Below are 27,270 nucleotides of genomic sequence, written 5' to 3' on the forward strand. Positions count from 1 at the left end.
ATATCCGCACAAATACACATGCTGACAGCAACAGACTTTTATGAACTATGCACGACTCTTAGCTGGGTGAGGGGCGCAGTCTGTCTGACCAAACTATTCTCAAGCACACTCGGTGCGGCTGAGGCACCCCCCTCAAAAGCAACACTCGCTGCCGGGTAGAGAACAGCAGTAAACGCAGAATAATGCAGTGGGTCTCCCATTTACTCGAGTTAGAGCTATTAGCGTTGTGAACTCCTAACTGGGCATTTTTTGCCACATACATTGTAATTGAAAAGTAATAGTTTTACATAAGCAAGCCTATTTAAAGAGAAGTGCCATGCGCATGGGCGTGAAGGAGCACACAAAAGGAAACAGAAGTTTGCTCACAGTCAAACATATCAACAAAAGTGCAATTATCCATGTAACAGGGTCGATGTCATGCAAAGTGATCGACTACTGCCCAGCGAGATTGCGCTGCGTAGGAAATAATAAGAAATAGTGCAGAAGATATTCAGAAAACACAGGAACCATGTATGTTTTCAGTAGTTTACTGGTGCTGTGGAGGCGGGCTAAACACCAGAAAAGACATACCTTTCACAAACCAACCAAACTGACGGGCGTGACGTAGGCGTGGTTAAAAGCCCACAGAGAGATTACAACAGGGGTCAGAGGGCTTTCGGGCACTCGACCCTAAAAAGGGCTCTTTCTGGATCAAGAGCGGCCTTTCTACTAAATTTGGGATAATTCCATCCAGTGGTTTTGGCACTATCGCAGTTCAGTGTTTCCTATGGGAATTAACATTGGAAATGCTCTAAATTTCACCCACGCTCCCCAACTTATCTCCTTCTTCTTTAACTTATAAGTATTGATAGCTTCTTTGAGTAGTGTCCTTCCGCTGCTCGTGCTGAGATTGAGGTACTTTCTCCCTTTCTTTTTGCCCTCACCATCCTAGTTGCTTGTTCCCTGTCACTCCTCCATTGTCAGTATGTGTACCACCAACCTAACCCCCACCATACTAGCCCTACTCCCACCACCCTAACCACCGCCAGCCTCCTATCACCCTACCTATAGTGCTAGCCACCATTTTCCACAGCATCACCTTGTCATCACTTAAAGCACCACTACCCTAACCAGTAACTAAACACAACCACCCTAAATATTACCACCACCTTTACCATCAAACCCCGTCCTCGCAACCACCCTCATCACCACCTCCAAACTGCTACACTACCATCATCCCCAGCCTACCGACACCACTCCACCACACTAACACCTCCCCTAACCCTACCACCCTACTCAAACCACAACTACCACACTACCCTAACTACCACAGCTCTACTACCTCCACTACCCCACCATCACTGCTACCCTATCACCACTCTAACCATTTGCACCCTCACCACCAACACCCTCACCACCTCTATCCTAATTACCCACCACCACCATAACATCCATGCCCTAACCATCACCACCCTTTCACTCAACATAGCTCTCAATTCCTGGAGACTTCATTTTTAACAACCGTTTTCAAATCATTACTTCATTGTTGTCATGGAAAGTTGTGGCCTACCTTTGCTTTAGTTTAATCTCTGGTAACTAGTTCTCCCTTGAAATTATGCATTTAGTAAAGCTAAGTCATGTCATAGATTAAGAAACATTTACTTGTCGTCTATAGCTGTCTATCTGATAGAGACTTCTAGCTTCGGGTTCCTTACCTTTGAATTTTCCCAGTCGTCAGACTGAATACAGTCTGATACCAGGGGAAATTCAAAGGTAAGGAATCTGTTGCTTGATATTGTCTTTACCAGATAAGGCATTACTGAAGTTAAGTAACTTGTTCATAAACCTGTCTGCATTACCTATAGAAATAAATATGTGAACGTTGGGAAGGAGCTCTTTTGTAGGATGTTGTAGTGAACTCTAAGGAGAGTGCTCACTTGGGAGATCACATTGACCAATATGCCTTTGCATGAACTTCATATTTGATTGCCTTGTACATTTTAATCGCTGTGTAGTGGATATAAAAAAGTGTTCTTCGCATTACATGATATTCTTTAAATAAGCAACCTACAAACACAGTCAGTCCTGCTTTGAAGACAGGCGCTGTGTAGGCTTTCTTTCCTCTTCTTGTGTTTGTCCCTCCCTTGGAGCATGGCCTCATTACTTGGGTCCTTCTACTGCTTACTTCTTTCCTTTTTGGATAAGCTATGCATAAGAGCGCTGCATGAGAGTGTGCATGTGTTTTAGAGCGGTTTCCTTTGTGTATTTTTCTTCACCTCGCCACTTTATCCTCTGCCATTTGCTTCTCCCCCACTCCTTTCCATGTTGTGCTGTCCCTTGTGTGCCTCTTCCTCCAGCATTGATTTTTTTTTGCCCGGGTGCTTCTCTACCATTACACGTTGCTCTCTTGCAGTGTTTCTGTTCTCCTGTGCGCCACATAGCGCTCTCAGGCCTGTTATGTACGTCACCCGCCACCCACTGTTGCTTCCAAGCTAGTCCTCAATGAGCGTTCCTTCCCGTTGCATTTTGTTTTATTTACCAATCCAACTTGGATCAGTAAATAAAAAAAAAAAAAGCACCGGCACATTTTGTAGGCGCAAGTAAGCCCTGTGCACACTCCTGCAAAACAACACTTTGGCTAGGTCATAGCATGCTATTTTTTTGGTTTCTTCTTTTGCCAAGCTGCACAGACTCACAAGAAAGCATTGGGAAACCAATAGTTACCAAAGGCGAGACCTTTAGGCTTTGCCCATGCTTGTTTGGGCTAGGCTGCATGTTGTTAACCTTGTCTCTATGGCATTACAGTCATATTCTGTCTCAGTTTTTCTGATGTGTGTGGCTTATTTGTAAACCGGTTTTAAGTTCATTTCGTATTTAAATCTGAGGTTAGAAAGTATCAGTATCAAGGCTGGATTTTTTTCAGCAGAGGGTGGACCCTATGCATCTTTGTCTTTAAGAAGCGGGCCAGGTGCCCAGAAGGTTTTTTTTTAACTCTGGTACAAAAGGTGCACCTTTGAACAAGTTTCTTTTAATATGAGCTGCACAGACATCTATAAGGGAACCCACCAGTTGCATAAAAAATTCGAATTGCTCCCTTTGATTGCCCTAAAATCTAGCTGTATACATGGCTGGTTCTCCATCCTCGGGATATGTACATCTGATGAGGTGAATAAACCTAGTGACATGTTAGTCATTTTAAAAATCACAGTCACAACTTCTTGATATTAAGTCTTTCCTAATTTTGCTGCTTTCTAATAAAAGAAGTCTGCCAATTTTTTAGCTCTAGGGAAGGTCGGTGTTTCTTGCATTAGGATAGAGAATTATTTGATTGGCGGCCTGCAGGTTAAAAATATGGTAGGGCGCAAGGGCACCAAGCTCACCATATTTCAGGCTTCCCGCCGGAGCGGCACTTCTCTTCCGTGTCCACGAGCATGAACCAAAGGACTTCCTTGCTTCAGGATTGGTGGGAGCAGGCTAACCCAGCTCCCATTTTGAGACTGGGGGCTTGTGCCAGCAATCCACCGTCTGTTTGACAGCCGTGGGATCACTGGGTCTACAGTGCAGATGTGGGGCTGTCCGTAGCTAGACAGCTGGCCAACCAGACATGCGCACCGTAAGGGGCAGCAGTGTTCCTGCAATTGCAGGATTCAGCCCCACCCCATTCCCTCACAGTCATGGTGTACACAGCAAAAGCATGAGGGCAAAATAAATTGGCATTTAATATGCCATTTTATTTATGTTTGCCTGCTGCGTTCGCAGCAGGCGCAGCAGCGCTCCCCCACTATTGATGGGAACTGTCTCTGCAAAGATTTCTTTTGGTGTTTATAGGAAATATCTTTCTAGCATAATAAGTTTTTGCTGATCTAGTGGTGTAATAATTAAATATTTACAGTGCCTGCACAGCAAAAAATAAATTTAGGGTTAACCACCCTTCCTTTACGAGAAGCTGTCTCATCTAGGATTGTGAGGAGTACTCTATTATAGTTATGAAGCAGAACCTCAGGATCATGGGGATATTCATACACAAATGTGGAGAAGGAAGATGCCTTCTAGATTGGTTTCAATGAACACCTCCGGGTTTACTAAACCCCAGGAACTTTCTATTTTTTACCCCATTATTTTTCATGGTTTTGCTTTTTTAAGGTGTTTTGTTAATTTAATACCTCGAAATGGATGCAAAAGTGGTCTGTCCATACCATTTCACATGTGTCCATGTAGGTCATACAGTCCTCCAATCAATAAAAAGTGTGTCCTGATTTGTGTGGGTCCGGGAACTGTTTATCTTTGACCCCATTATTTTTCATGGTTTTGCTTTTTTGAGGTATTTTATTAATACTTCAAAATGGATGCAAAAGTAGTCTGTCCATACCATTTCACAGGCATCCATACAGGTCATACAAACCTTCAATCAGATAAAAAGTCTGTCCTGATTTGTGTGGGTCCATTTATGATTTAATCTAGGCCTAAAAGTGATCAGGAATTGGGAACATTTTAAGTTAGTTTCATTCATTAGGTCTACCCAAATAATAAAATCACCTAGATAAAATAAATCAAAATTTGTTTGCTTTTACAAAATAACCTCTTTTAACCAGTCAAATGTATTGCTGACAGAAGGTACAACATAAACCTAAATGCATCTAGTTAGATAATTTTTATTTCGAAATTCTAATTATGTGTCCTCGAAATGGGACCAAATGCAACTTTTTACATCTACCCCATCACAGTTCCCCCCACCCTGATCACACCTATTGATGTTGAAGTTGTGCGGGAAACCAAGTTGTTCGCTAATGAATTGCAGTCACCTATTAAATAGGTTCCTGTGAAAAAGAGAGATTTTAAGTTTTTATTTTAAATCATAGTACCAAATAATGGCCATTCTTTTCATGCCAATCATACATTGTAAGTCCAACTTTAATGGTAAGACACTTTGCACTTTTATCATTTAAATTTGGAAGGATAAACATGGATGTGGATAATAAAGCGTGTCTCATGTTAATGTCTCCCAAACTTTAAACGGGAACCTAGTATTGGAGTAAAACAGACTTTGCATCTTTTTGGCTAATTTATTGCCTGTATCTGTCACAAGGCAAAGCACTGCAAAATCTGCAAAGTATTCTTAATAACCATCCAGGACTGTGACGCCTGCCTTCTGTGCTGGCTCCAGAAGAAAACCAAGGCGCATAGGAGCTTCTTTTCTTATTGGATGAATTTGCATACAGCAGTCTGCCTGCAGCACCCAAAAAGACAACAAAAGACACCATGGTGAATGTAAGGCTCCTGAGAAAGCTTCCTTTTCAGGGTACTAGCCTGCCTCGATATCTGGACCATTACCCTTCTTGTAAAGCTTCCAAAAAGACTGACAAAATCGGACAGGCTTTCTGGAGCCACGCATTCAGAAGTGCTTGTTCAGAATTGTTGACCGTGTCCTCGACAACTGCTCCATCGATTGAATCCCTGAGAGAAACATCTCCACTTTGCAGTATAGTGACTAAATGATTCCTCAAAAATCCCCCAGTCAACAGCCCCTCCTTCAATGGATCAGCATTCAAAACTACACTGACGGCACTGCCTTTGTAACAGCAGTGGTCAACATCCTGTTAATTGTGCCACTTCAGTTAGCATCACTCCCTAAGATGACCCTCTGTTTACAATACTGTCATAATCCTCAGCGACTCAGCCCAGGTTGAAGAGCCACATTACTTGGATATTGGACACTGGCTTTCCCTCTACAATTCTCCCTGATGATAATTGACCTATCAAAGTCGCTGCTAATTCTTTTTTTCCCCCATGGTGTATATGGTGCTGCCAGGCTCCTCATTGACCAGGTAACCACTGAGTAAGAGGATGGAAGCAGCCAACTGAAACAGCAGAAGGTTCAATATACCCTTATCTCCACTCCAGCACACAATACCTGCTGCTCCTATACCACAGGCCCCTCTTCAGTGACAAATCTTAGACTATTACAAGTTGGCAACAATGATGTCTGAGACATGGGTAGTAGACATAGTTTGATACAGATAAATGATCAAATTCATCCAAACGCTGACATAGTCTGTCTCACAGGGTAGCACAGCAACATCTTTATCTGTCTCAGGGTGAGATCACTCTACCCTTCAAAAGTGGGCCAAACAGCCCTTCCCAAAATCCCAGTGAAAGCAGAGATTTTATTCTAGATCCTTTTTGATAAGGAAAAAATCAGGAGAGTGATAACACTTGAGGCACAACTACCAAGTTGTGCAATGAATGCCTTGTCATGCACCTGAAGGCGGCCCACGACCACAAAGCTGTAGGTACCCAAAAGTGGAAGAAGTCTTGTGCCTCGCCTAAGTCCAGCTCTCGCATCCTAGTCAAGGGCCCAAACCTGCCTCCAAAGCCGCTCCCGCAAGCAGTTTTCTTCCTGGTCGATATTTTCTGGTAAGTTGAAGGACAAGAAAGAATCAACCCCTTCCAGTCCCTTTCTATCTAAACATAAATCGCAATGGCATAAATGTACCAATTAATCTCCCAAACTCAGATAGAGGAGCCAATTTTGCATCTAATCTCCCAGTGCATGCAGAGTTTATCAGGCCATAGATGAAGATGCAGAGGGTCAACGCCTGTGGGAGGAGGTGGTATATCTTTGGTAGTCTTCTGGTTCCCTTTGGCACCCCTTGGTGGCCCAAGAATCCACAGGAGCCCTGAATCGGATTACTGCCAGCAAATCCATCATCTGCGCTGACGAACGCTTGGACCCGTCTCATGTTCACCACTGACTCCGGTGCTTTCTTCCACCTTGGTTCAGAGACCCATACCTGTCCCTAGTTTTATTTATTTTTTTTACTCGAGAATCCAATGTCAATGTCCAACCTTAACTGGTGGCTCCTCGAACCTGACCTAGGTCATGCTCTGAATCTGTTGCAGCATACCTTGTCTCCACACCATCTGGGTCTAATCCTACTGTTCCACTACCACAGAGGTACACTTTGCGGCTCCATTGTATTCTTGGTTTCAATTGTTACTAGTTCTTGTCAACACTCTGAGATGATGAGGATAGTGGTGATTTCCTCTGTCCCCCCGCAAGCATATGATGATGATGATGATGGCAGCCTTCACATAGACTTACAAGAGATCACTGGTCTGTTTCCCTTGATAAAGGGTTTCATTTGCCTTTGGGGCCTGGACAGAGGAGAGTATCTTCATTGTGGTGGTAATTTGACTAGCGGGTGTGGCGCTGGACCTACATCTACCTTCCACTGAAGACAAGACAAACGTTCATACAGACTTTTTTTTTGCCTGGGCCAGTCTCAGCTGAGTCCTTACTTCTGATCAATGAAGAAGTCACTAACACCTTAATGCCAGTAAATAATAAGTTGGCCAGGCTGGGTCCTTGGTCTCTGGCTCAAGAAGGCAGAGTTCATGTCCACAGCTGAGATGGGACATCTGGGAATGAGCCTTGAACAGTTGATAGAACAAAAGGCAGCCTTAACACTACGTCTTTTGACTTTAAGATGCCAAATCGGACTAACAGGATCTGCGCCCAGTCAATCCTAAGACCCTCCATATATTCAGACTGCAAACCCAGCACGAGAGAGAACCAATTTTCAATCCTGGCAGAGTGGAGTTTACTTCATCGAAATTGGAAGTGGCTAATGAAGAGCCATAGCCCCTCCAGATGGAAGAACAAATCTTGAAATGAAGTGTATAAGAACCACATTCCTAGGGCAGACACTTAAGTATTTCTCATGGAAAATTATTTTGTGCTCTTCTCCATTTGGGTGGGGCAGTGAAATTCAAGCATTTTCTTTTAAAAGTCCATTTATAAAGATAACATTGGATCGCCTCATTATGCATACTGTTCCTAGAAGGACTTTCTTATTGTTAGGTTGTTGTTTTTTATTTAACCACACAATTGCTGTGGAGAAATTGCTTGACATTTGCAGGTGCCTCAGATTTTACATCTCTTCAACTGTGAACTGCAGAAACCAGTAAGTCACTTGTTATGTTTGGAGCATCACCAAAAGCCTGCCCCTCTCCAACCGGGGGTATGTGCTTCTAGTTGCAGATTCTTTACCTTAGAATTTCCCTCAGGTATCAGTCTGTATACAGAAATTTTTATTCGAGCAGTAACCGTGTGCGCTGTTCCGTGGTATCTGTCGATTCAGTGTTCGTCGTGGTCGCAGGATATGGCATTGCGGGTCATGAATAGGTGCCATCCAGGCACACTAACGTCAGTTGTTTTCCTTCCCCACAAGCCTACGTGCAGATCCAGAAAAGAGCTAACCTACAGGCACTTTTTGACTGACCTTTCAACATTCTGTTGATGTTTTTTGATATCTGGTGCATTTAGATGTCATCTTGTAAGACCGGCTTCAAGCCCTGCAACACCTGTCACCGCATGATGTCGGTGACGGATCCACACCTGGTCTGTTTGTGGTGCTTGGAACATGACCACAACCCAAAGTTGGGCTGCGATTGCCTGGCCATGAACCCAAAAGCTTTGAGGGAACAGTTTCTAAAGCCGCTTGCGCCCTGCGCCTGGCTCTGCCTCGCTCCTGGTATCGATCCAGAGAAAGGTCTCAGGACCCGTTGCGGAGCCATCACCACCACTCCTCATCCCACTCCACATCTTTGGGTCACTCAGGTGAGCACAAGAAGAAGTCGAGGAAGCACAAGTGTCCTTTGATTTCACCCCGTCTGTCAAACGATGCGGGAGAAGGATTGTCTTCGCTCCGAGGCTGTTTCTGGGCCGGCTTCAGTCCTCACCGAGCTTCCGGGAGCCTGAGCCACCCCTGCCCAGTTACAAGAATTTTACAAGGCCACGTGCCTCATCTTTGGGCAGTCCGGCCCTTCTGGGACGCCTTCAGGCCACGCAAGGTCAGCAGGGGCCCCTTCAGCTTCCGCACTGGGCGCTTTGTCTCCGAGGGGCACACAAGGATCCGCTTCTGAATCTGGACTGGCGTTGGTCATACCCCTGCGACCTTCTGCGGCGACTGTTCCGGCTCAACACCTCCGACATCGCCTGGCCTGCTGTCGGCATCAATTCCCATACTCATTGCCAACTGCGACACAGAGCTGGAGTGGCGTCGCCTGATGCAGATTCCAGCTGTGGTGAGGACTCTGGTTCCCAGATCAGATGTTGACCCTTCTTGGTATGGGTATGACTTTAGTGAGAGTATGGAGGGGGGTCACTGGACCCTTTAGAGTTCCAGCTTGAAGACGCAATGGACTGGGCTCAAGAACTGGGTGAAGCCAGCTGTGTGGATACCTCCCCTGATGCTGGGATGCTTTCTCCCCCTACTGTGGCTATGGAGGAGGGGCTTTATACTCCATGGTGGTGCCCTTTGATGGCACCCGTCTCTTCGGGGACAAAGCAGACTCTTCGCTCAAGCGCTTTAAGGAGTCCTGGGCTACGGCCTGGTCCCCTGGCCTCTAGCCACCCTTAGTCTGCTTCTTGCCCCTATCGCGGCTAGGGAATGGGCGCTCAACCATGTCTGTTCATTACCAGCCTCCGCGCATGCTACTCAGCCTCTTCTTGGCTGGGGACATGGGGTCCAGCGTTCATGTGGATCTGGGAGCCAGCGGTCTAGCCATCCACCAGCCCTCCCTCTGATGCAACCTCCAAGCCTTCCTGATTCGTCAATTTTCCATCAGGGACCAGTCAGTGGCAGGATTCGCCATCACCTGCCATGCTGGAACACCATCGCGGGTTTTGTGAATAGTCCGAAGGGGCTAATCCCTCCACTTCGAGACTACCTCTTCTGCCATGCCACAATGCTACATTCGGATGACAGAGGATCACTTGGCCCTTCACCGCGAGGAGGTTCTGGCTCTCTCGAACAAGGGCGCCATAGAGAGGGTCCCTGTTCCAGAAGTAGGTTGTGGTTGTTATTCCAGCTACTTTCTGGTGCCTCTGCCCTATCCTCGACCTCTGGTCCTTTAATCTCTTCCTCAGAAAAGAGAAGTACAAAATGCTCAGGTCCTCTCTGCTCTGGACCCTGGAGGCTGGATGGTAGCGTTGGACTTGTAGGACATTTACTTTCATATTCCTGTCCTGCTTGCCCACAGATGTTACTTGCGGTTCATGGTAGGGCACACATTTTCAATTCACCGTGCTCCCCTTTGACCTTACCAGCGCCCCTTGGATGTTCACCAAAGAGATGCAGGTGGTTGCAGTTCATCTGCGCAGATTAGGGGTTTCATCTTCCACCTACCACGACAACTGGCTGTTGGAGGCGAGCTCACCCCAGGTTGTCGTCTCCCACCTTCAGACCTCCTGCATTTGCTGGGGTTCACTATAAACATGCGGAAGTCACACCTGACTCCCTCTCAGATGCTCCTGTTCATCAGAGCTGTTCTAGGCACAGTGCAGTTTCAGGCCTATCCTCCTGAGTGGCGAGTCCAGGATATTCAGGCTATGATGCAGATGTTTCAGCCTCTATCCTGGGTTTCAGTGAGAATGACTGAGGCTTCCGGGCCTCATGGTCTCCTGCATCCTGCCGGTGACTCATGCCAGGTGGCATATGTGGGCTCAGCAGTGGGCACCTGAAGTTCCAGTGGGTGCAGCTTCAGGGGAATCTCTCCGACATTGTCCAGATCTCGAAGTGGACTGTGCAAGATGTGCAGTGTTGGTTTTCGAACTGCAATTGGGTCAGAGGCAGATCCCTCTCCCTTCCCCAACCAGAAGCAACTATAGTGCTGCATCCCTCCTGCGACAGGGCATCCACATGGGAGAGGCAGAGGTCAGAGGCATCTGGTCTCTAGCAGAGTCTGAGCTCCATAATCAGTCTTTTGGAGCTCAGGACGATCAGACTAGCGTTGAAAGCATTCCTTCCCTCTCTCAAAGCGGAAGTGGTGCAGGTCTCCACAGACAACACCACCGCCATGTGGAACAAGCAGGTTGGGGTGGAGTTGTGAACCCTTTGTCAAAAGGCTCCCCACTTCTGGACATGGCTGGAACATCAGGGCATATCCTGGTGGCTCCAAATCTGTCAGGCTTTCTGAACGTCAGAGTAGACAAACTAAGCTGTCAGTGCCTGGTCAATCACAAATGGCATCTCTATCCGGAGGGGCTCAGGTGTCTTTCAGCAGTGGGGAGAGCCTTGGTTAGATCTATTTGCCTCCGCAGAGAACGCACAGTGGCAGCTGTTTTGCGTGTTGGAGTTTCCAAGGCAGCACTCACTCAATTACGCTTTTTGTCTTGAGTGGAGCTCAGGCCTTGTTTCAGCCTTTCTGCCATTACCACTTGTTCCCAGAATCCTTAAGAAGATCAAGAACGACCAATTCTTGAGGCTCCGGACTGGGCACAAAGAGAATGGTATCCTGAGCTGATGAGAATGGCCATCGATCTGCCGATCAGACTGTCTGTCCGGGAGGATCCTCTGCCACATCAGTAGGGGACAGTCCTCCACCCGAACCTGTCCAGTCTCCGCCTTCTTGTGTGGAGATTGAGCTGCGGCAGTTAACAGCTTTTGACCTGCAGTCTGCAATGTTGGCTGCCTGGCTTCCCTCTGCCAAAGTTGTATATGCCTGGAGATGTAACAGAGTTGTGGCATGGTTTACAGACAAGTCTGACCTTCGCTCCTCTTTCTGAGGTTCTTTTGTTTGTCCTTTTGCCCAGCAGGGCTCTGCCCTGGGCATCTTCAAGCGTTATTTGTCTGCCATCTTGGCATTCCTCTGATTGCTTGATCAACCCTCTTTATTTAAATCTCCCATTGCTGGAAGATGTCTTAAGGGTCTTACCCATCTCTTTCCTCCTGCTTCCTTCATAATGCACCAGTAGCATTTGAACTTAGTTCTTACCTACCTATTGTGTGCTCCTTTTGAGGCGCGTCACAACTGTCCCCACTGCGCCTGCTTACTTTGAAAGCCGTCTTCTTTGCAGCTGTCATCTCCGCCTGCAGAGTGAGTGAGCTGCAGGCTCTTTCTTCGAAGCCGCCTTTCATCTTTATCCACCGTGACATGGTTCTGCTTTGTACTAGGGCATCTTTTCTGCCTAAAGTGGTCACGCCCTTTGATGTCAGCCAATTGATTACCGTGTCTACTTCATACGCACCCCCACATCCCTCTCAGGAAGAGGAGAGACCGCACCACCTGGACCCAAAAAGAGCATTGCCATTCTATCTTGATCGTATAAAATAGTTCCGGTGGACGATCAACTCTTTGTGGGCTATGTGGGTACGAAGAAAGGTCAGGCAGTACAGGAGAGAACCATCTCTAGATGGGTGATTCTCTGCATTAAAATGTGCCATGTGTTGGCAAAAAAGTAATCCCCAGAGGGTTTGTGCGCTCATTCTACCAGAGCAACAGCTTAAACCACTGCATTAGTACACAGAGTTCCAGTCCTGAACATTTGCGAGGCAGCAACGTGGCCATCCTTGCACACATTTACTAAATACTACTCCCAGAGCAGTCCGGTCCAAATGGACGGATACTTTGGCTGTTTTGTCCTGTCCTGAGGGACTTCTATTATGATCTTGGTTCGTAGACCAACCTCCAGGGATGGTATTGTTTGGGTGACGATTTTAAGGTAAGGAATCTGCAATTAGAAGTCTCTATCAGATGAACAAGTTACTTACCTTCAGTAATGAATTATCTAGTAGAGACTTATTCTAGTTGCAGATTCCTTACCTACCCACTCTGTGAACTGATTTATAGGGACAGGGACTTCCCTCTGAGGGCACTGGATCTAGTGCACCAAGGTTAGTGTTCTTCGCGCTTTTATGCATGGAAAGTCATGAAAAGAAACTGTCAGTGCATCGGGTTTGTGCCAATATAAGACCCGCAACGTCACATCCGGCAACCACCAAGCCAATGACGAACATGGAGTCGACTGAAGCCACCTAACCGCGCACAGGGGTACTGCTTGAAGAATAATCTCCAGATCCAGAGTAGCGCCTGGGGATGTATGATGGAACAACACATGCACTTACAACGCATGCCTTTACAACGCGGTAAGTACAGTGCATGATCATTACCATGCATGCACTTACCACGAAATGTTTTTACAATGCATATGCTTTTACCACGAATGTCTTTATTGAAAACATTTTGTCATAAAGGCATCGTTGGTAAAGGCATATGCATGGTAAAAACTAAAGGAAAGTATAACATACATTTTATTTATATGTATACACACACACACACACACACACACGCACACCTTTCCACCCAAAAACCCTACCTTCCCTAAAAAAAAAATACCTTACCACCCTAAAACTTAAAAATGCCCTTAACCATCCCAAAACCCATACCCACCCTAAAACCTAAAAATGCCCTTACCACCCCAAAACCCATGCCCACCCTAAAACCTAAAAATGCCTTTACCACACCCAAAACCAATACCCATCCTAAAACTTAAAAATGCAATTATCACCAATCACTGTTACCCATCCTAAGCACTAATATATTTTGTGTGTGTGTGTGTGTGTGTGTGTGTATATATATATATATATATCTCAACCCACCTAATACTTTCCTGTACTTACCTTTAAAATCTTTACCCAGCATACACGTTTACCATTCATGCCTTTACAACAAAATTCGTTGTAAAGGCATCCGTTGTAAAGCCATGCGTGGTAAACGTACATGCGTTGTAAATGCATCGTGGTAAATGAATTTCGTTGCATTCACCGCGATGTAAGTGATGTTTACTGCGCCTGGGGGAAATTCTTAGGTAAGGAATCTGTAACTAGAATATGTCTCTATCAACTAATTTATTATCGGTAAGTAACTTGTTCTTCAAGGTGAATAGTTTCAACTTTTCTTTTATTGCAAAATCCATTTCTCCTCTTCATGGTGCAATGAGAAGTGTGGCAATGGGTTCAGAACTCTGCAGGAGGATACCTTGGTTGTCATCTAATGAGCCACCAAACCTTGACTAAACACTGCAGCCTTGATTTGGCAGCAGCAGTGGAACAGCAGTTTGTAAAATGGCCCTTTGCCATCTATTTCCTTAAGTTGATTTTCTTTTCACCGTCCCTGTTCCTTCTGCCCCACATCCCTATGCTATGTAGTTGAGTTTTCATGGGTATGCATATCTGTGTGTGATTATTTACAACACATGCCTTTACAGTGGAAACTTCCACCTAAGCACTACTACACATTGGCTATCACCAGTTTTAATTTATTTCTTGGTAGTCTAATTCCACAATGTGACTCTATGAAAGATTAGTGCTGGTAAGGAAATAATTACTTCCCTGTAACTTTAGCTGTCCAACATTGGTTTCTGTCATAGATTCACATGCAACCCTTTCTCCTCCTCATCAAGGTGCACCACTCTCATGTATCCATCACACTTGGATGAAGTGACAGGCATGATAGATACATGTTCGATGGCATGTGTAGCTGCAGATACACATGCTGTGCACAGTCCGCCATCTGGTGTTGGGCTGGGAGTGTTACAAGTTGTTTTTCTTCGAAGAAGTCTTTTCGAGTCATGAGACCGAGGGACTCCTCCCATTTCGACTCCATTGCGCATGGGCGTCGACTCCATCTTAGATTGTTTTTTTTCCGCCATCGGGTTCGGACGTGTTCCTTTTCGCTCTGTGTTTCGGGTCGGAAAGTTAGTTAGAATCTCGGAAAAAAACGTCGGTATTGTTTGCGTTCGGTATCGGGTTAGTTAGAACAAATCGACACCGAATTCTGAAGAGCTCCGGTGGCCCTTCGGGGTTTTTTCGATCCCCCGTCGGGGCCTGGTCGGCCCGGCCACACGTGATTTCAAGGCTGATGGAACGGACCCCATTCCGCTTCTGCCCAAAATGCCATAACAAGTATCCGTATACGGATCAGCATCTGGTCTGTAACTTGTGCTTGTCTCCCGAGCACAAGGAAGATACTTGTGAAGCCTGTCGAGCGTTTCGGTCGAGAAAGACATTAAGAGACCGAAGAGCCAGAAGACTGCAAATGGCGTCAACGCCGACAGGACAAGAGCGTTTCGAGGAGGAAGAAGAAGCTTTCTCCATCCACGAGTCTGACTCGGAAGAGCTCGAGGCCGAAGAAACGCCAAAAACCGTGAGTAAGACGTTGAAACATAAGACTCACGAGAAGTCAACAAAAGCCCAGGGGAAGCCACCGCCAACAGGCCATGGCTTAACCCGAAAAATAGGTGACCGATCATGGGCACCGAAAAAGGGCACGCTTGTGGCGAAGTCATCCGACTCAGGTCGAGATACCGCCACACAGCAACCTCGGACCCGAGACAGCGGCTCCGAAAAAATTCGGCACCGAGACAGCGGCACCGAAGAAGTTCGGCACCGAGACACCATGCCGAAAATAAAAAAGGTTTCTTCAGAGCCTAAAAAGACATCCGAAAAAGTTTTGGTTCCGAAACATCCAGCCTCGGAGCCGAAAACAGGTTTCTACACAGAGGAACAAGGATTAACCTCCCAAATGCAAAAGCATAGATTCGGAGAGGAACTTGAAGCTGTAGAGCCAGACTATACACAAAGAAGGCTCCACATTCATGAGGACACAGGGAAGATAACCACTCTTCCCCCAATTAAAATAAAAAGAAAACTTGCCTTTTAACAAAAGGACAAGCAGCCACAGGCAAAAGTGGCAAGGAAAACAACTCCACCACCGTCTCCACCACCATCAATACACACATCACCAGTAACCACTCCACCACTGATGCACTCCCCAGCTCATACTACAATGAGTCAGGATGATCCCGATGCATGGGACCTTTACAACGCCCCAGTATCAGACAACAGCCCAGACTCGTACCCTGCAAGACCGTCGCCACCTGAGGACAGTACATCTTACACACAGGTGGTCGCAAGGGCAGCTGCTTTTCACAACGTCACCTTGCATTCCGAACCAATTGAGGATGACTTTTTGTTTAACACCCTATCATCCACCCATAGCCAGTACCAAAGCCTACCTATGCTCCCAGGAATGCTAAAAGAGAAGTGGAGAAGTGTGGCTCAATGGTTAGAGCGGCAGACCCTGAAGCAGAGATCTGGCTCAAGACCAGGGTTCAAGTCCCACTTCGGCAGGTCTTGGGCTCAATTCTCCTTGACCAGATAATTCTCGCCTCAGTGCCTAATCTAATTCATGGGTCCCACTCTGCAACTCTGGGCAATAGCTTGCTTAATCTCCACAACGGCCCCAACAGCGCTTGGATGCCTGGCTTCACCCTGGGGGTGCTCAGGAGTGGGCGCCTCACAGGGAAAAGCCAGGAGGGGTTCCATAGCGGTATGAGTACAGCGCCTTGAGACCCTAACGGGTGAGTAGTGCGCTATACAAGTGCTAATTTACATTTATTTTTACATTTAAAACATTCAAAACAAATCTTTCAAGATCCTGTTAAAGGCAGAGCCATAACTCCAAGGGTGGACAAAAAATACAAGCCACTGCCAACAGATCCCGTTTATATTACAACGCAATTGACACCGGACTCAGTAGTTGTCGGGCAGCTCGTAAGAGAGCGAACTCTCATACCTCAGGGGACGCACCACCTCCAGACAAGGAGAGTCGCAAATTTGTTGCAGCGGGCAAAAGGGTGGCAGCACAAGCAGCACAAGCAGCAAACCAATGGCGCATTACCAATTCACAAGCACTTTTGGCAAGATATGATAGAGCTCATTGGGATGAGATGCAGCATTTCATAGAACACTTACCCAAAGAGTTCCAGAAAAGGGCGCAACAGGTGGTGGAAGAAGGACAAAGTATCTCAAATAATCAGATACGGTCTTCAATGGATGCAGCAGATACGGCTGCAAGGACAGTAAACACTGCAATAACAATAAGAAGGCACGCATGGCTGCGTACTTCGGGGTTCAAGCCGGAAATTCAACAAGCCGTGCTAAATATGCCCTTTAAAGAACAGCAGTTGTTTGGGCCGGAAGTCGACACTGCTATTGAGAAACTCAAGAAAGACACTGATACAGCCAAAGCCATGGGCGCACTCTACTCCCCGCAGAGCAGAGGCACTTTTCGCAAAACACCTTTTAGGGGAGGGTTTCGAGGTCAACCAACAGAAACCACAACATCACAAGCAAGGCCCACTTACCAGAGCCAATATCAGCTGGGAGGTTTTCGGGGGCAATATAGAGGGGGCCAATTCCAGAAGAATAGGGGAAAGTTCCAAAGCCCCAAAACTCCTCAAAATAAACAGTGACTTACAAGTCACACAACCCCATCACATAACACCTGTGGGGGGGAGACTAAGCCAATTTTACAAACATTGGGAGGAAATAACAACAGACACTTGGGTCTTAGCAATTATCCAGCATGGTTATTGCATAGAATTTCTCAAATTCCCTCCAAACATCCCACCGAAAACACACAGTATGTCAAAACAACATATAGACCTTCTAGGACTAGAAGTTCAAGCATTGCTACAAAAAGAAGCAATAGAATTAGTACCAAAACTACTGATAAACACAGGAGTTTACTCACTGTACTTTCTAATACCCAAAAAGGACGGCAGTCTGAGACCAATACTAGATCTCAGAACACTAAATACCTACATCAAATCAGACCACTTTCACATGGTTACATTACAAGACGTAATCCCACTGCTCAAACAACAAGACTACATGACAACACTAGACCTAAAGGATGTGTATTTCCATATACCAATACATCCTTCACACAGAAAATACCTAAGGTTCGTATTCCAAGGAATACATTACCAATTCAAAGTGTTGCCATTCGGAATAACAACTGCGCCAAGAGTTTTTACAAAATGCCTGGCGGTAGTAGCTGCACATATCAGAAGGCAGCAAATACATGTGTTCCCGTACTTAGACGACTGGTTAATCAAAACCAACACGCTAAGACAGTGTTCACAGCACACAAAATATGTCATACAAATCCTCCACAAACTAGGTTTCTCGATCAACTACACAAAGTCACACCTTATGCCGTGTCAAACACAGCAATACTTAGGAGCGACAATCAACACAACAAAAGGGATTGCCACTCCAAGTCCACAAAGGGTTCAAACATTTCACAATGTAATACAGGCCATGTATCCAAAACAAAGGATACAAGTCAAAATGGTAATGAAACTGCTAGGCATGATGTCTTCATGCATAGCCATTGTCCCAAACGCAAGGTTGCACATGCGGCCCTTACAACAGTGCCTAGCATCACAATGGTCACAAGCACAGGGTCAGCTTCTAGATCTGGTGTTGATAGACCGCCAAACCTACATCTCGCTTCTGTGGTGGAACAGTATAAATTTAAACCAAGGGTGGCCTTTCCAAGACCCAGTGCCACAATACGTCATAACGACAGATGCTTCCATGACAGGGTGGGGAGCACACCTCAATCAACACAGCATCCAAGGACAATGGGACATACATCAAAGACAGTGTCACTTAAATCACTTAGAACTGTTAGCGGTATTTCTAGCGCTGAAAGCATTTCAGCCCATAATAACCCAAAAATACATTCTAGTCAAAACAGACAACATGACAACAATGTATTACTTAAACAAACAGGGAGGGACGCACTCGACACAGTTGTGTCTCCTTACACAAAAAATATGGCATTGGGCGATTCACAACCACATTCGCCTAATAGCACAATTCATTCCAGGGATTCAGAACCAGTTAGCAGACAATCTCTCTCGGGATCACCAACAAATCCACGAATGGGAGATTCACCCCAAATAATAAAAACTTACTTTCAAATTTGGGGAACACTTCAAATAGATCTATTTGCAACAAAGGAAAACTCAAAATGCCAAAGCTTCGCATCCAGGTACCCACAGGATCAATCCCAAGGCAATGCTCTATGGATGAACTGGTCAGGGATACTTGCGTACGCTTTTCCCCCTCTCCCGCTCCTTCCATATCTAGTAAACAGGTTGAGTCAAAACAAACTCAAACTCATACTAATAGCACCAACATGGGCGAGGCAACCTTGGTACACAACACTACTAGACCTTTCAGTAGTACCTTATGTCAAACTACCCAACAGACCAGATCTGTTAACACAACACAAACAACAGATCAGACATCCAAATCCAGCATCTCTGAATCTAGCAATTTGGCTCCTGAAATCCTAGAATTCGGACACTTAGACCTCACACAAGACTGTATGGAGGTCATAAGACAAGCTAGGAAACCTACCACTAGACACTGCCATGCAAATAAGTGGAAAAGATTTGTTTATTACTGCCAAAATAATCAAATCCAGCCATTACACGCATCTCCAAAAGATATAGTAGGATATTTACTACATTTACAAAAATCAAATCTAGCTTTCTCTTCCATAAAGATACATCTTACCGCAATATCAGCTTACCTGCAAATTACTCATTCAACTTCATTATTTAGAATACCAGTCATAAAAGCGTTTATGGAAGGCCTAAAGAGAATTATACCACCAAGAACACCACCTGTTCCTTCATGGAACCTCAACATTGTCTTAACACGACTCATGGGTCCACCATTTGAACCCATGCATTCTTGTGAAATGCAATACTTAACATGGAAACTTGCGTTTTTAATTGCCATCACATCTCTAAGAAGAGTGAGTGAAATTCAAGCTTTTACCATACAAGAACCATTTATTCAAATACACAAAAATAAAATAGTCCTACGAACAAATCCCAAAAATTTTACCAAAGGTAATCTCACGTTCCACTTGAATCAAACAGTAGAATTACCAGTGTTCTTCCCACAGCCAGATTCTATAGCTGAAAGAGCACTACATACATTACACATCAAAAGAGCGCTAATGTATTACATTGACAGAACAAAACTAATTCGAAAAACTAAACAACTATTTATTGCTTTTCAAAAACCTCCTACAGGAAATCCAATTTCGAAACAAGGCATTGCTAGATGGATAGTTAACTGCATTCAAACCTGCTATATTAAAGCAAAGAGAGAGCTGCCTATTACACCAAAGGCACACTCAACCAGAAAGAAAGGTGCTACCATGGCCTTTCTAGGAAATATGCCAATGAACGAAATATGTAAGGCAGCAACATGGTCTACGCCTCATACATTTACCAAGCACTACTGTGTGGATGTGTTAACTGCACAACAGGCCACAGTAGGTCAAGCTGTACTAAGAACATTATTTCAAACAACTTCAACTCCTACAGGCTGAACCACCGCTTTTGGGGAGATAACTGCTTACTAGTCTATGCACAGCATGTGTATCTGCAGCTACACATGCCATCGAACGGAAAATGTCACTTACCCGGTGTACATCTGTTCGTGGCATTAGTCGCTGCAGATTCACATGCGCCCACCCGCCTCCCCGGCAGCCTGTAGCCGTTTAGAAGTAGATCTTGAACATTTGTACATTTGTAAATATATTACTTTAAGCTTCATTATGTACATACGTATTCACTCCATTGCATGGGCACTATAACTAGCATACACAACTCCTACCACACCCTCTGCGGGGAAAACAATCTAAGATGGAGTCGACGCCTATGCGCAATGGAGTCGAAATGGGAGGAGTCCCTCGGTCTCGTGACTCAAAGACTTTTTCGAAGAAAAACAACTTGTAACACTCCGAGCCCAACACCAGATGGCGGACTGTGCACAGCATGTGAATCTGCAGCGACTAATGCCATGAACAGATGTACACTGGGTAAGTGACATTTTCCATCAGTGGCATGTTAGGGAGAGTGGAGTTCTCTGCACACTTGGCTAGGTGGCTGGAATTTTCTTCTTTTCCAGTGAGGTGTTTGTGCTACTAAGGTTGCACTGTATGCAGCCTTTCAAGCATGTTAACATTTATATTACTATCTTAAAATTATTGTGGCACTGAATGTCTAGGAATGATCTACGAATAGGAAATTAGTTATAGTTATAGTTATAGGTGAGTAACTCGATTATTTTATTTACTTTGTATTCCCTTTTACTTTTCCCAGAAATATTTATACTTTTCCAGGCTGTGCCTTTTTTAATAGGCTACTTTATATGTTTTACCTTTTTTATTCAAAGGCTACTTAGCTCAAGGCTAACAAAATACCTACTGGCATAACTTGTCTATACCCATTTAGTGCTATTTTATTAACATGAGACAAATAGGTATACATAATCAGACTGAATACAAGAGCACCAGCACGCATCCAAGTAATGTTTCCCTTTGCCTTTCTTTTCAGGTCGATGATCTATACAAACATGTCGAGGTGACAAATGTTTGTTCAGATGGAACTTTCTTCTGCCAGGTCCCCTCAGTAGGCCTGGGAAAACTGAGTGATATTTTGCAACAAATAGAAAAATATTTTCGCTGTAAGGTGTGTAAACTTTTCTCTTGGTCTAATTATCATTATTTAAAAAGTACATTTTTAGAGTTTGGAATTTAGAACACATTTTACTTTATTTTGCAAATTATGTTCATTGACTTTTGAAGTGACTTAAATTAAGCCATGCTTACTCATTGCGTGTTTGTCTCTCAGATGTGAGTGTAAGCATAACTGTTATCATGGCACATCAGTGTATTTTATAGATCCAGAAATGTAATTTAGAACGTTGCAGAGTCTGTCTATGAACAAATCAGCTTGCTGTTCCTGCTTTACACACTTGCAGATCATCATTAAATAGAGCTTTACACTTTATCGGTTTATATGTTAGTTATTGTAAGTACCTAGAGTCACCAGCAACCTATGATTGGCTCACTTTCTAGCAGTGAGAAAGTGAGGGTCTGGATTGTGTATGTGGGGTTCATGTTTGTCATGTCACAAGGCAGAAAGACTTGAATCAAGCAAATCTTACTGTCAGTGGGTGCATTAAGGCCACTTTCTCCAAGAAAATATTAATTGGACTGAAGACCCTGTTAACAGATTTAAATGTTGTCCTTGCTAATTCAAATAATGTCAGCATATTTCAGAGTGAAATACACATTAAACATACTGTTCACTAGTTCACAACCATCTCAACAACTGGTTTGATCAAGATAATTAACAAATGCAAACCCTTGGGTCTCCACTTGACATTTTTCCAGTGAACGTCTTTGAGTACCATTATATTCAGCCACCACTCCACTTATAAAGTCATCTATTCACCATTTCTTGGTGTTTGGGACAATCTCTATTTGCTACAATGGCAGTTGTCACTCTTGTTGGAAAAAACCATGGAACAATCCTGACAGCGGTTTTATCCAGAGGGCTATTACGAACCTCTTATCATCCACAACTTTTAGAACAGGTTGTAAGAGGCCTGCTGCTGACATGAATTGAACCTAACTTGATTCAATATGACCAGCAGCTAGTGTTTCATCTGTTTCAGAATTTACAACATACAGCAGAAATTATCTTTGATCTGTGTTTGGAGGCAGTGCCAGATTTGGTCAGATCGGTTTACATTCTTCAGTGTCAATTACAAGTTCTGCATAATGTGAGTGAAATCTGTTTTTATCTCTTCAATGGCTTGATTCGTCCTGTTTGAGAGAAAACAAACAAGAAGTCTGTCATATCACACATCATAATGCAACAGTCTAATTTGTGGTATCCAGCAACAAGTAGCCTTCTCATGAATTCTTCTTAATATATAACTTTGTCATTTTGATGAAGAGTTTGAGAACTGGAGACATCTTTTAGAATGACACAGCCATTCAGTACTTACTTTTACCATCTTGACATTTGAGCCGAAAAAGAGCAATAGATTTAGACCTATCAAGGGAGACTGATCATTCGATGTCCTTGTCTTAAATTCAACTTTGGAAAAACTGAGAGCAGGCTGGTGTGAACACAGCCAACACATTAGGTAAATAAATGTAGCTGGCAGTCCTAGACTCAAGTTCAATACCTGCTGAAAAAGTAAAACGAAATCTAGGTTTTTGGTTGGACTGTGTTAGTTGTATGAAATATGGAAAGAACAAATTAACAAGACTGAGAACCAGCTTCTACCATGCTAGAACTCTGTTCCAAAACAAAGTACAAGATGTTTCATCTGTAGTTATGTTGGTTCCAGACCTGACTAATGGTGCACACCTTGGAATGAGCAGGGTATAGTTAGCAAAGACACTATATTTTCTAAGTGCTACAGTATTAAGGTTTTTCTAGCGTATGACTAGGACGTCTTACAACAAAACTGGTTAACTCCATTGTCCTAATTGGAAGGGTAGTAGTTACTCCTACCTAGGTTCACAGTGTCTTTGTTGTTGCTAGATAAGAATTCTTTAGCCACCATTTTAAAGCATATTGATGAATTAGGCAATGAAGAACGATATTTTCAGTTTGTGGCTCATTTATGAGGTTCACTCCCTCTGGCTTTAAACTAAGCTGGAATTCTGACCTGACTCAGCTGCTACCTTTGAATGTAACGTTTTGCTAAGGAAAGTTTTTCTGTCATGTCTGGTAAAATCAGTCAATACTTTTAATCTCTCAACTCCAAGGGACCACACAAACAGTGGAGAAGATGCACATATTCACGCAAACTATGGTATAGTTGTCGACTCCCTCCAGGAAGGCTATACCAATTTGGACCATTAGTTGATGTCCTATTAGCTTTGGATCGGCAAAACCTGATCATTAGTGGTTTACAAGTGCCTCTTCTGAAAAACACTTTGACGCCACTAGATTTGGCACTTTAGACGTTCTCATGGGTCACCTGACCTCATGACATAGACTTTTTAGCCTACTAGTTCATTCCATCATCCGTAGCATTGTGAGAATTTACTTCTCTTTGTGGAAATCAGACCAGTAGATGTTTCTCTGAAAGTTGACCCAGACTGATGTTTTTTCAGTCTCTATTATGGGGGCTTCAGTGATGTCATAACACTTAACAGCTTTGCTCCTGTGAATGATCCTGAGCAATTTACTATAGGAAGCTGGCTCTGTATATACTATACAAAAGTAAAGTATAATGTGAACAGAGTCCAGTGGTTCCCAGGGGCTTTACAGAGGCTAAAGTAGACTAATGGTCTCTTTTGTGGAAGTGTGGTTGCGCAGGTGTATCAGAGGGTAGTGGTAAGCATTTGTTGTACACACACAGTCAAAAAGTGAGGCACACACTCTATGACTAACTCTAGGCCAATGTTTTAATAGCACAACAATATATTTTGTTACTTTATTTCTAGTACGAAAGGGATCTTTGTTGCAGGTAAGTACAGTTTCAAGAATGTATCACTTTCAAGTATCAAATGCACTTTGTTTAGAGTTTACAGGTAAGTAATACTTCTCAATTTCAAAAGTAGACACTTAGTACAATTAATTATAGAAAGTAATGCAGTCCTCGGGAAGGAAAGGTAACAACATAATTTGCAGGTGAGTGCTCGACTTACAGTCCCTGTTGTCGGGAGTTAGGGTGTCCACAGGGTAATATTTAGGAAGACACCAAGGGTGCACCACCAGCCACACGGGGCCAGCTGGGTGCAGAGGTCAGAGTTGGTGTTGGGTGCCCAGCGGTGTTTAGATCAGCACTGGGGGGACACAAGTCAGCACCAAACACATACCGTCAGCGGCACTGGGGAAGCAGGGTGCAAACAGAGCGGTGGATGCCCAGTGCTTTTCAATGGGGAACCTGGGAGTGGGGGGTGGGTCGGTCACAAAGATGCTGTAGGCTTGGTCAAGGGAGTCGGCTGAAGAAAACCAACAGCTGCACAGGTAAGTAGAGAGCCCCCTGGGTGTTGCTGGACCGTTGGTTGATTTCCCCAAGGCTAGGGGCTGCGGTTGCAGGGGTACATTTAGGTGTCAGAAAATCTTCACCAGAGCCAGTCAGGGTTAGGGGGGTACTCTGGATTTAGGCTTAAGGCGTCATTGTGTTGGTCGAGAGGGGTCAACACCCGGTGGGCTCGAGGTTGGTATTGCCTGGGAACCTTCTGTGGACCGGTGGGCCTCCTGGACACGGGCTGTGGGAAACAGATGCAGAGTGGGCAGAACTCCCGAATCCGGGGTGGTCTGGAGTCCTTCTTGGAGGTTTTTCTGTGGATAGAGCCACTGTCCTCAGGAGATCTTGGTCCTTGGGTAGACAAGCAGTCGTCTGGGGGGGTTATAGAGGTCACTGATCAGTCAGGATGCACTGCCTTTTTGTAGCAGGAGTCTTGAAACTGCAGACAGGCCGGTAGGACTGGGGCCAAGTCAGTTGTCGTCTGAAGTCTTCTGTGCTTGCGCGGCTCTTCAGTCCTTCTTCTCTCAGGTTGCCAGGAATTTGCTTAGTAGGGTTCAGGGGTGCCCCTATAGAGTAGATTTAGCTGCATTGCAGAGATCAGAGGGCCATCATGGAGCTGTGGAGTTGTCTGAGAATGGATGTATACACTGTAGGGGCATATTGCTCATGCAGTTATGCCCTCACCTGTGGTATAGTGCACCCTGCTTTAGGGTTGTAAGGCCTGCAAGAGTTGTGACTTAACTATGCCACAGGCAGTGGTTTATGGGCATGGCACCCAGAGAGGGATACCATGTTGACTTCACCTTTTTCTCCCCACCAGCACTCACAGGCTGCAGTGGCAGGGTGCATGTGTTTGGTGAGGGGTCCCTTAGGGTGGCATAATACATGCCGCAGCCCTAGGGACCATCCCTGGCCACAGGGCCCTTGGTACAACTGGTACCTCTTACAACGGACTTAGCTGTGTGCCAGGGTGTGCAGACTGTGGAAACAATGGTACAGTTTAGGGAAAGGACACAGGTGCTGGGGCCTGGTTAGCAGGATCCCAGCACACACGGTCATGTTAGCATCAGATATCAGGCAAGATGTGTGTGTGTGTGGAGGAGTAACAATGCCAAAAGGGTCACTTTCCTACACAGCCCCCTCCCAAACGAAAGAGGATAAGACTAACTTTTCCCAAGAGAGTCTTCATTGACTAAGTGGAAGAACCTGGAAAGTCAACTTGCATTGTCATGGGTGATCTCAGATCTGTGTTCCACTGTAAAGTCCATTCCCTGTAGGAAGATGGACCACTTCAAAAGTTTGGGGTTGTCACTTTTCATCTACATAAGCCATCTGAGAGGTCTGTGGTCAGTTTGAAAAAGGAAGTGAGTACCAGACAAGCATGGTCTTAACTTCTTCAGAAAATAAACCACAGCAACGGCCTCCCTATCAATGGCACTCCCACACCTTTCTCTGGTGAGCAAGCTCCTGCTAATCAAAATGGCCATCATCTTCGGTCTGGGACAGGACGGCCCCTATCCCATGTTCAGAGGCATCTGTCTGCACAATTAAATGCTTAGAAATCCTCCTGTAATATCCAGTCAAACCAAGGAATGCCCTGACTTGAAGCTGGGTGTTAGGAGCATCCCAGTCCAGAATTATCTGGACCTCGGACTGTAAGACTTGCCCTTGACCTCCACCCACAAGGTGGCCCAAGTATAAAACAGACCCTGTCCTATTTGGCATTTGGATGCCTTAATAATAAGGCCTGCAGATTGCAGGGCCTGCAAAACATTCCCAAGGTTAGCCAAGTGGTCCTGCCATGTGGAGCTAAAGACAGCACTATCATCTAATTATACTGCACTTAAGAACTCCAATCCAGCAAGGACTTGATTCAACAACCTTCGGAAGGGGACAAGGGCATTCTTTAAACGAAAGGGCATAACTGTAAACTGATAATGTCCATCAGGTGTGGAGAATGCTGTCTTTTCTTTTGCTTCTGGTGCCATACAAATTTGCCAGTTCTGTGCAGTCAAATCAAAGGTACTGAGACAATTTTCTGCACCTAATTTGCTTATCAGCTCATCAACCCTGGGTATGGGGTGAGCATCTGTCTTGGTGACAGACTTGAGCTTTTTGTAGTCCACACAAAACCTCATTTCTTTCTTTCCACCCTGGGGATCAGTCTTTGGGACTAAGTCTACTGGACCAGGCCAGGGGCCTGCTGTCAGAGGGTTCAATAACCCCTAAATCCAATCATCTTGTTGACTTCAACTTTGATACTCCCAACTTGGTCAGACTGCCGATAGATCTTGGATTTAACAGGCAAGCTGTCTCCAGTGTCCACATCATGGGTACACCAGTGTGTCTGTCCAGGGGTTAAGGAGAATAGCTCTGCATACTGCTGCAGGACTTTCCTGCAGTCAGCCTGCTGCTGGGCAGTGAAGGTGTCTGAGTAGAAAACTCCATCAAATGACCCATGTTTAGGGTTGTGAAAGAGGGGGTCAGTGAGAGGTTCATTCTTTGCTTCCTGATTTTTGTCAGTAACCATCAGCATGGTTACATAAGGCTTGTCACAGAAAAGCATGAGGCGGTTCACATGGATCACCCTTTTGGGTGTCCTGCTAGAGCCCAGGTCTACCAAGTAGGTGACCTCACTTTTGTTTTCAAGGATAGGGTAAGGGCCACTCCACCTGTCCTGCAGTGCCCTTATATCCACATGTTACAGAACCCATACCACCTGCCCTGGTTTGAACTCCACCAGTGCAGCCTCCTGGTAATACCACTGCTTCTGGAGCTGTTGGCT

General features: G+C 45.0%; 1 protein-coding gene across 4 annotated transcripts in view; it reads left to right on the top strand.

The window, feature by feature from the left end:
• Window positions 1-27,270, top strand: part of TDRD7 (tudor domain containing 7) — a 779,147-nt gene that overhangs the window by 439,537 nt on the left and 312,340 nt on the right. For all 4 annotated transcript variants that reach the window (XM_069236519.1, XM_069236523.1, XM_069236528.1 and 1 more), the window contains one exon: window positions 21,038-21,172. In XM_069236519.1, the coding sequence (XP_069092620.1) occupies window positions 21,038-21,172 (135 nt within the window). The remainder of the gene's footprint in view (window positions 1-21,037; window positions 21,173-27,270) is intronic.

The sequence above is a fragment of the Pleurodeles waltl genome, chromosome 1_2, assembly GCF_031143425.1.
Source record: "Pleurodeles waltl isolate 20211129_DDA chromosome 1_2, aPleWal1.hap1.20221129, whole genome shotgun sequence".
Lineage (NCBI taxonomy): Eukaryota > Metazoa > Chordata > Amphibia > Caudata > Salamandridae > Pleurodeles > Pleurodeles waltl.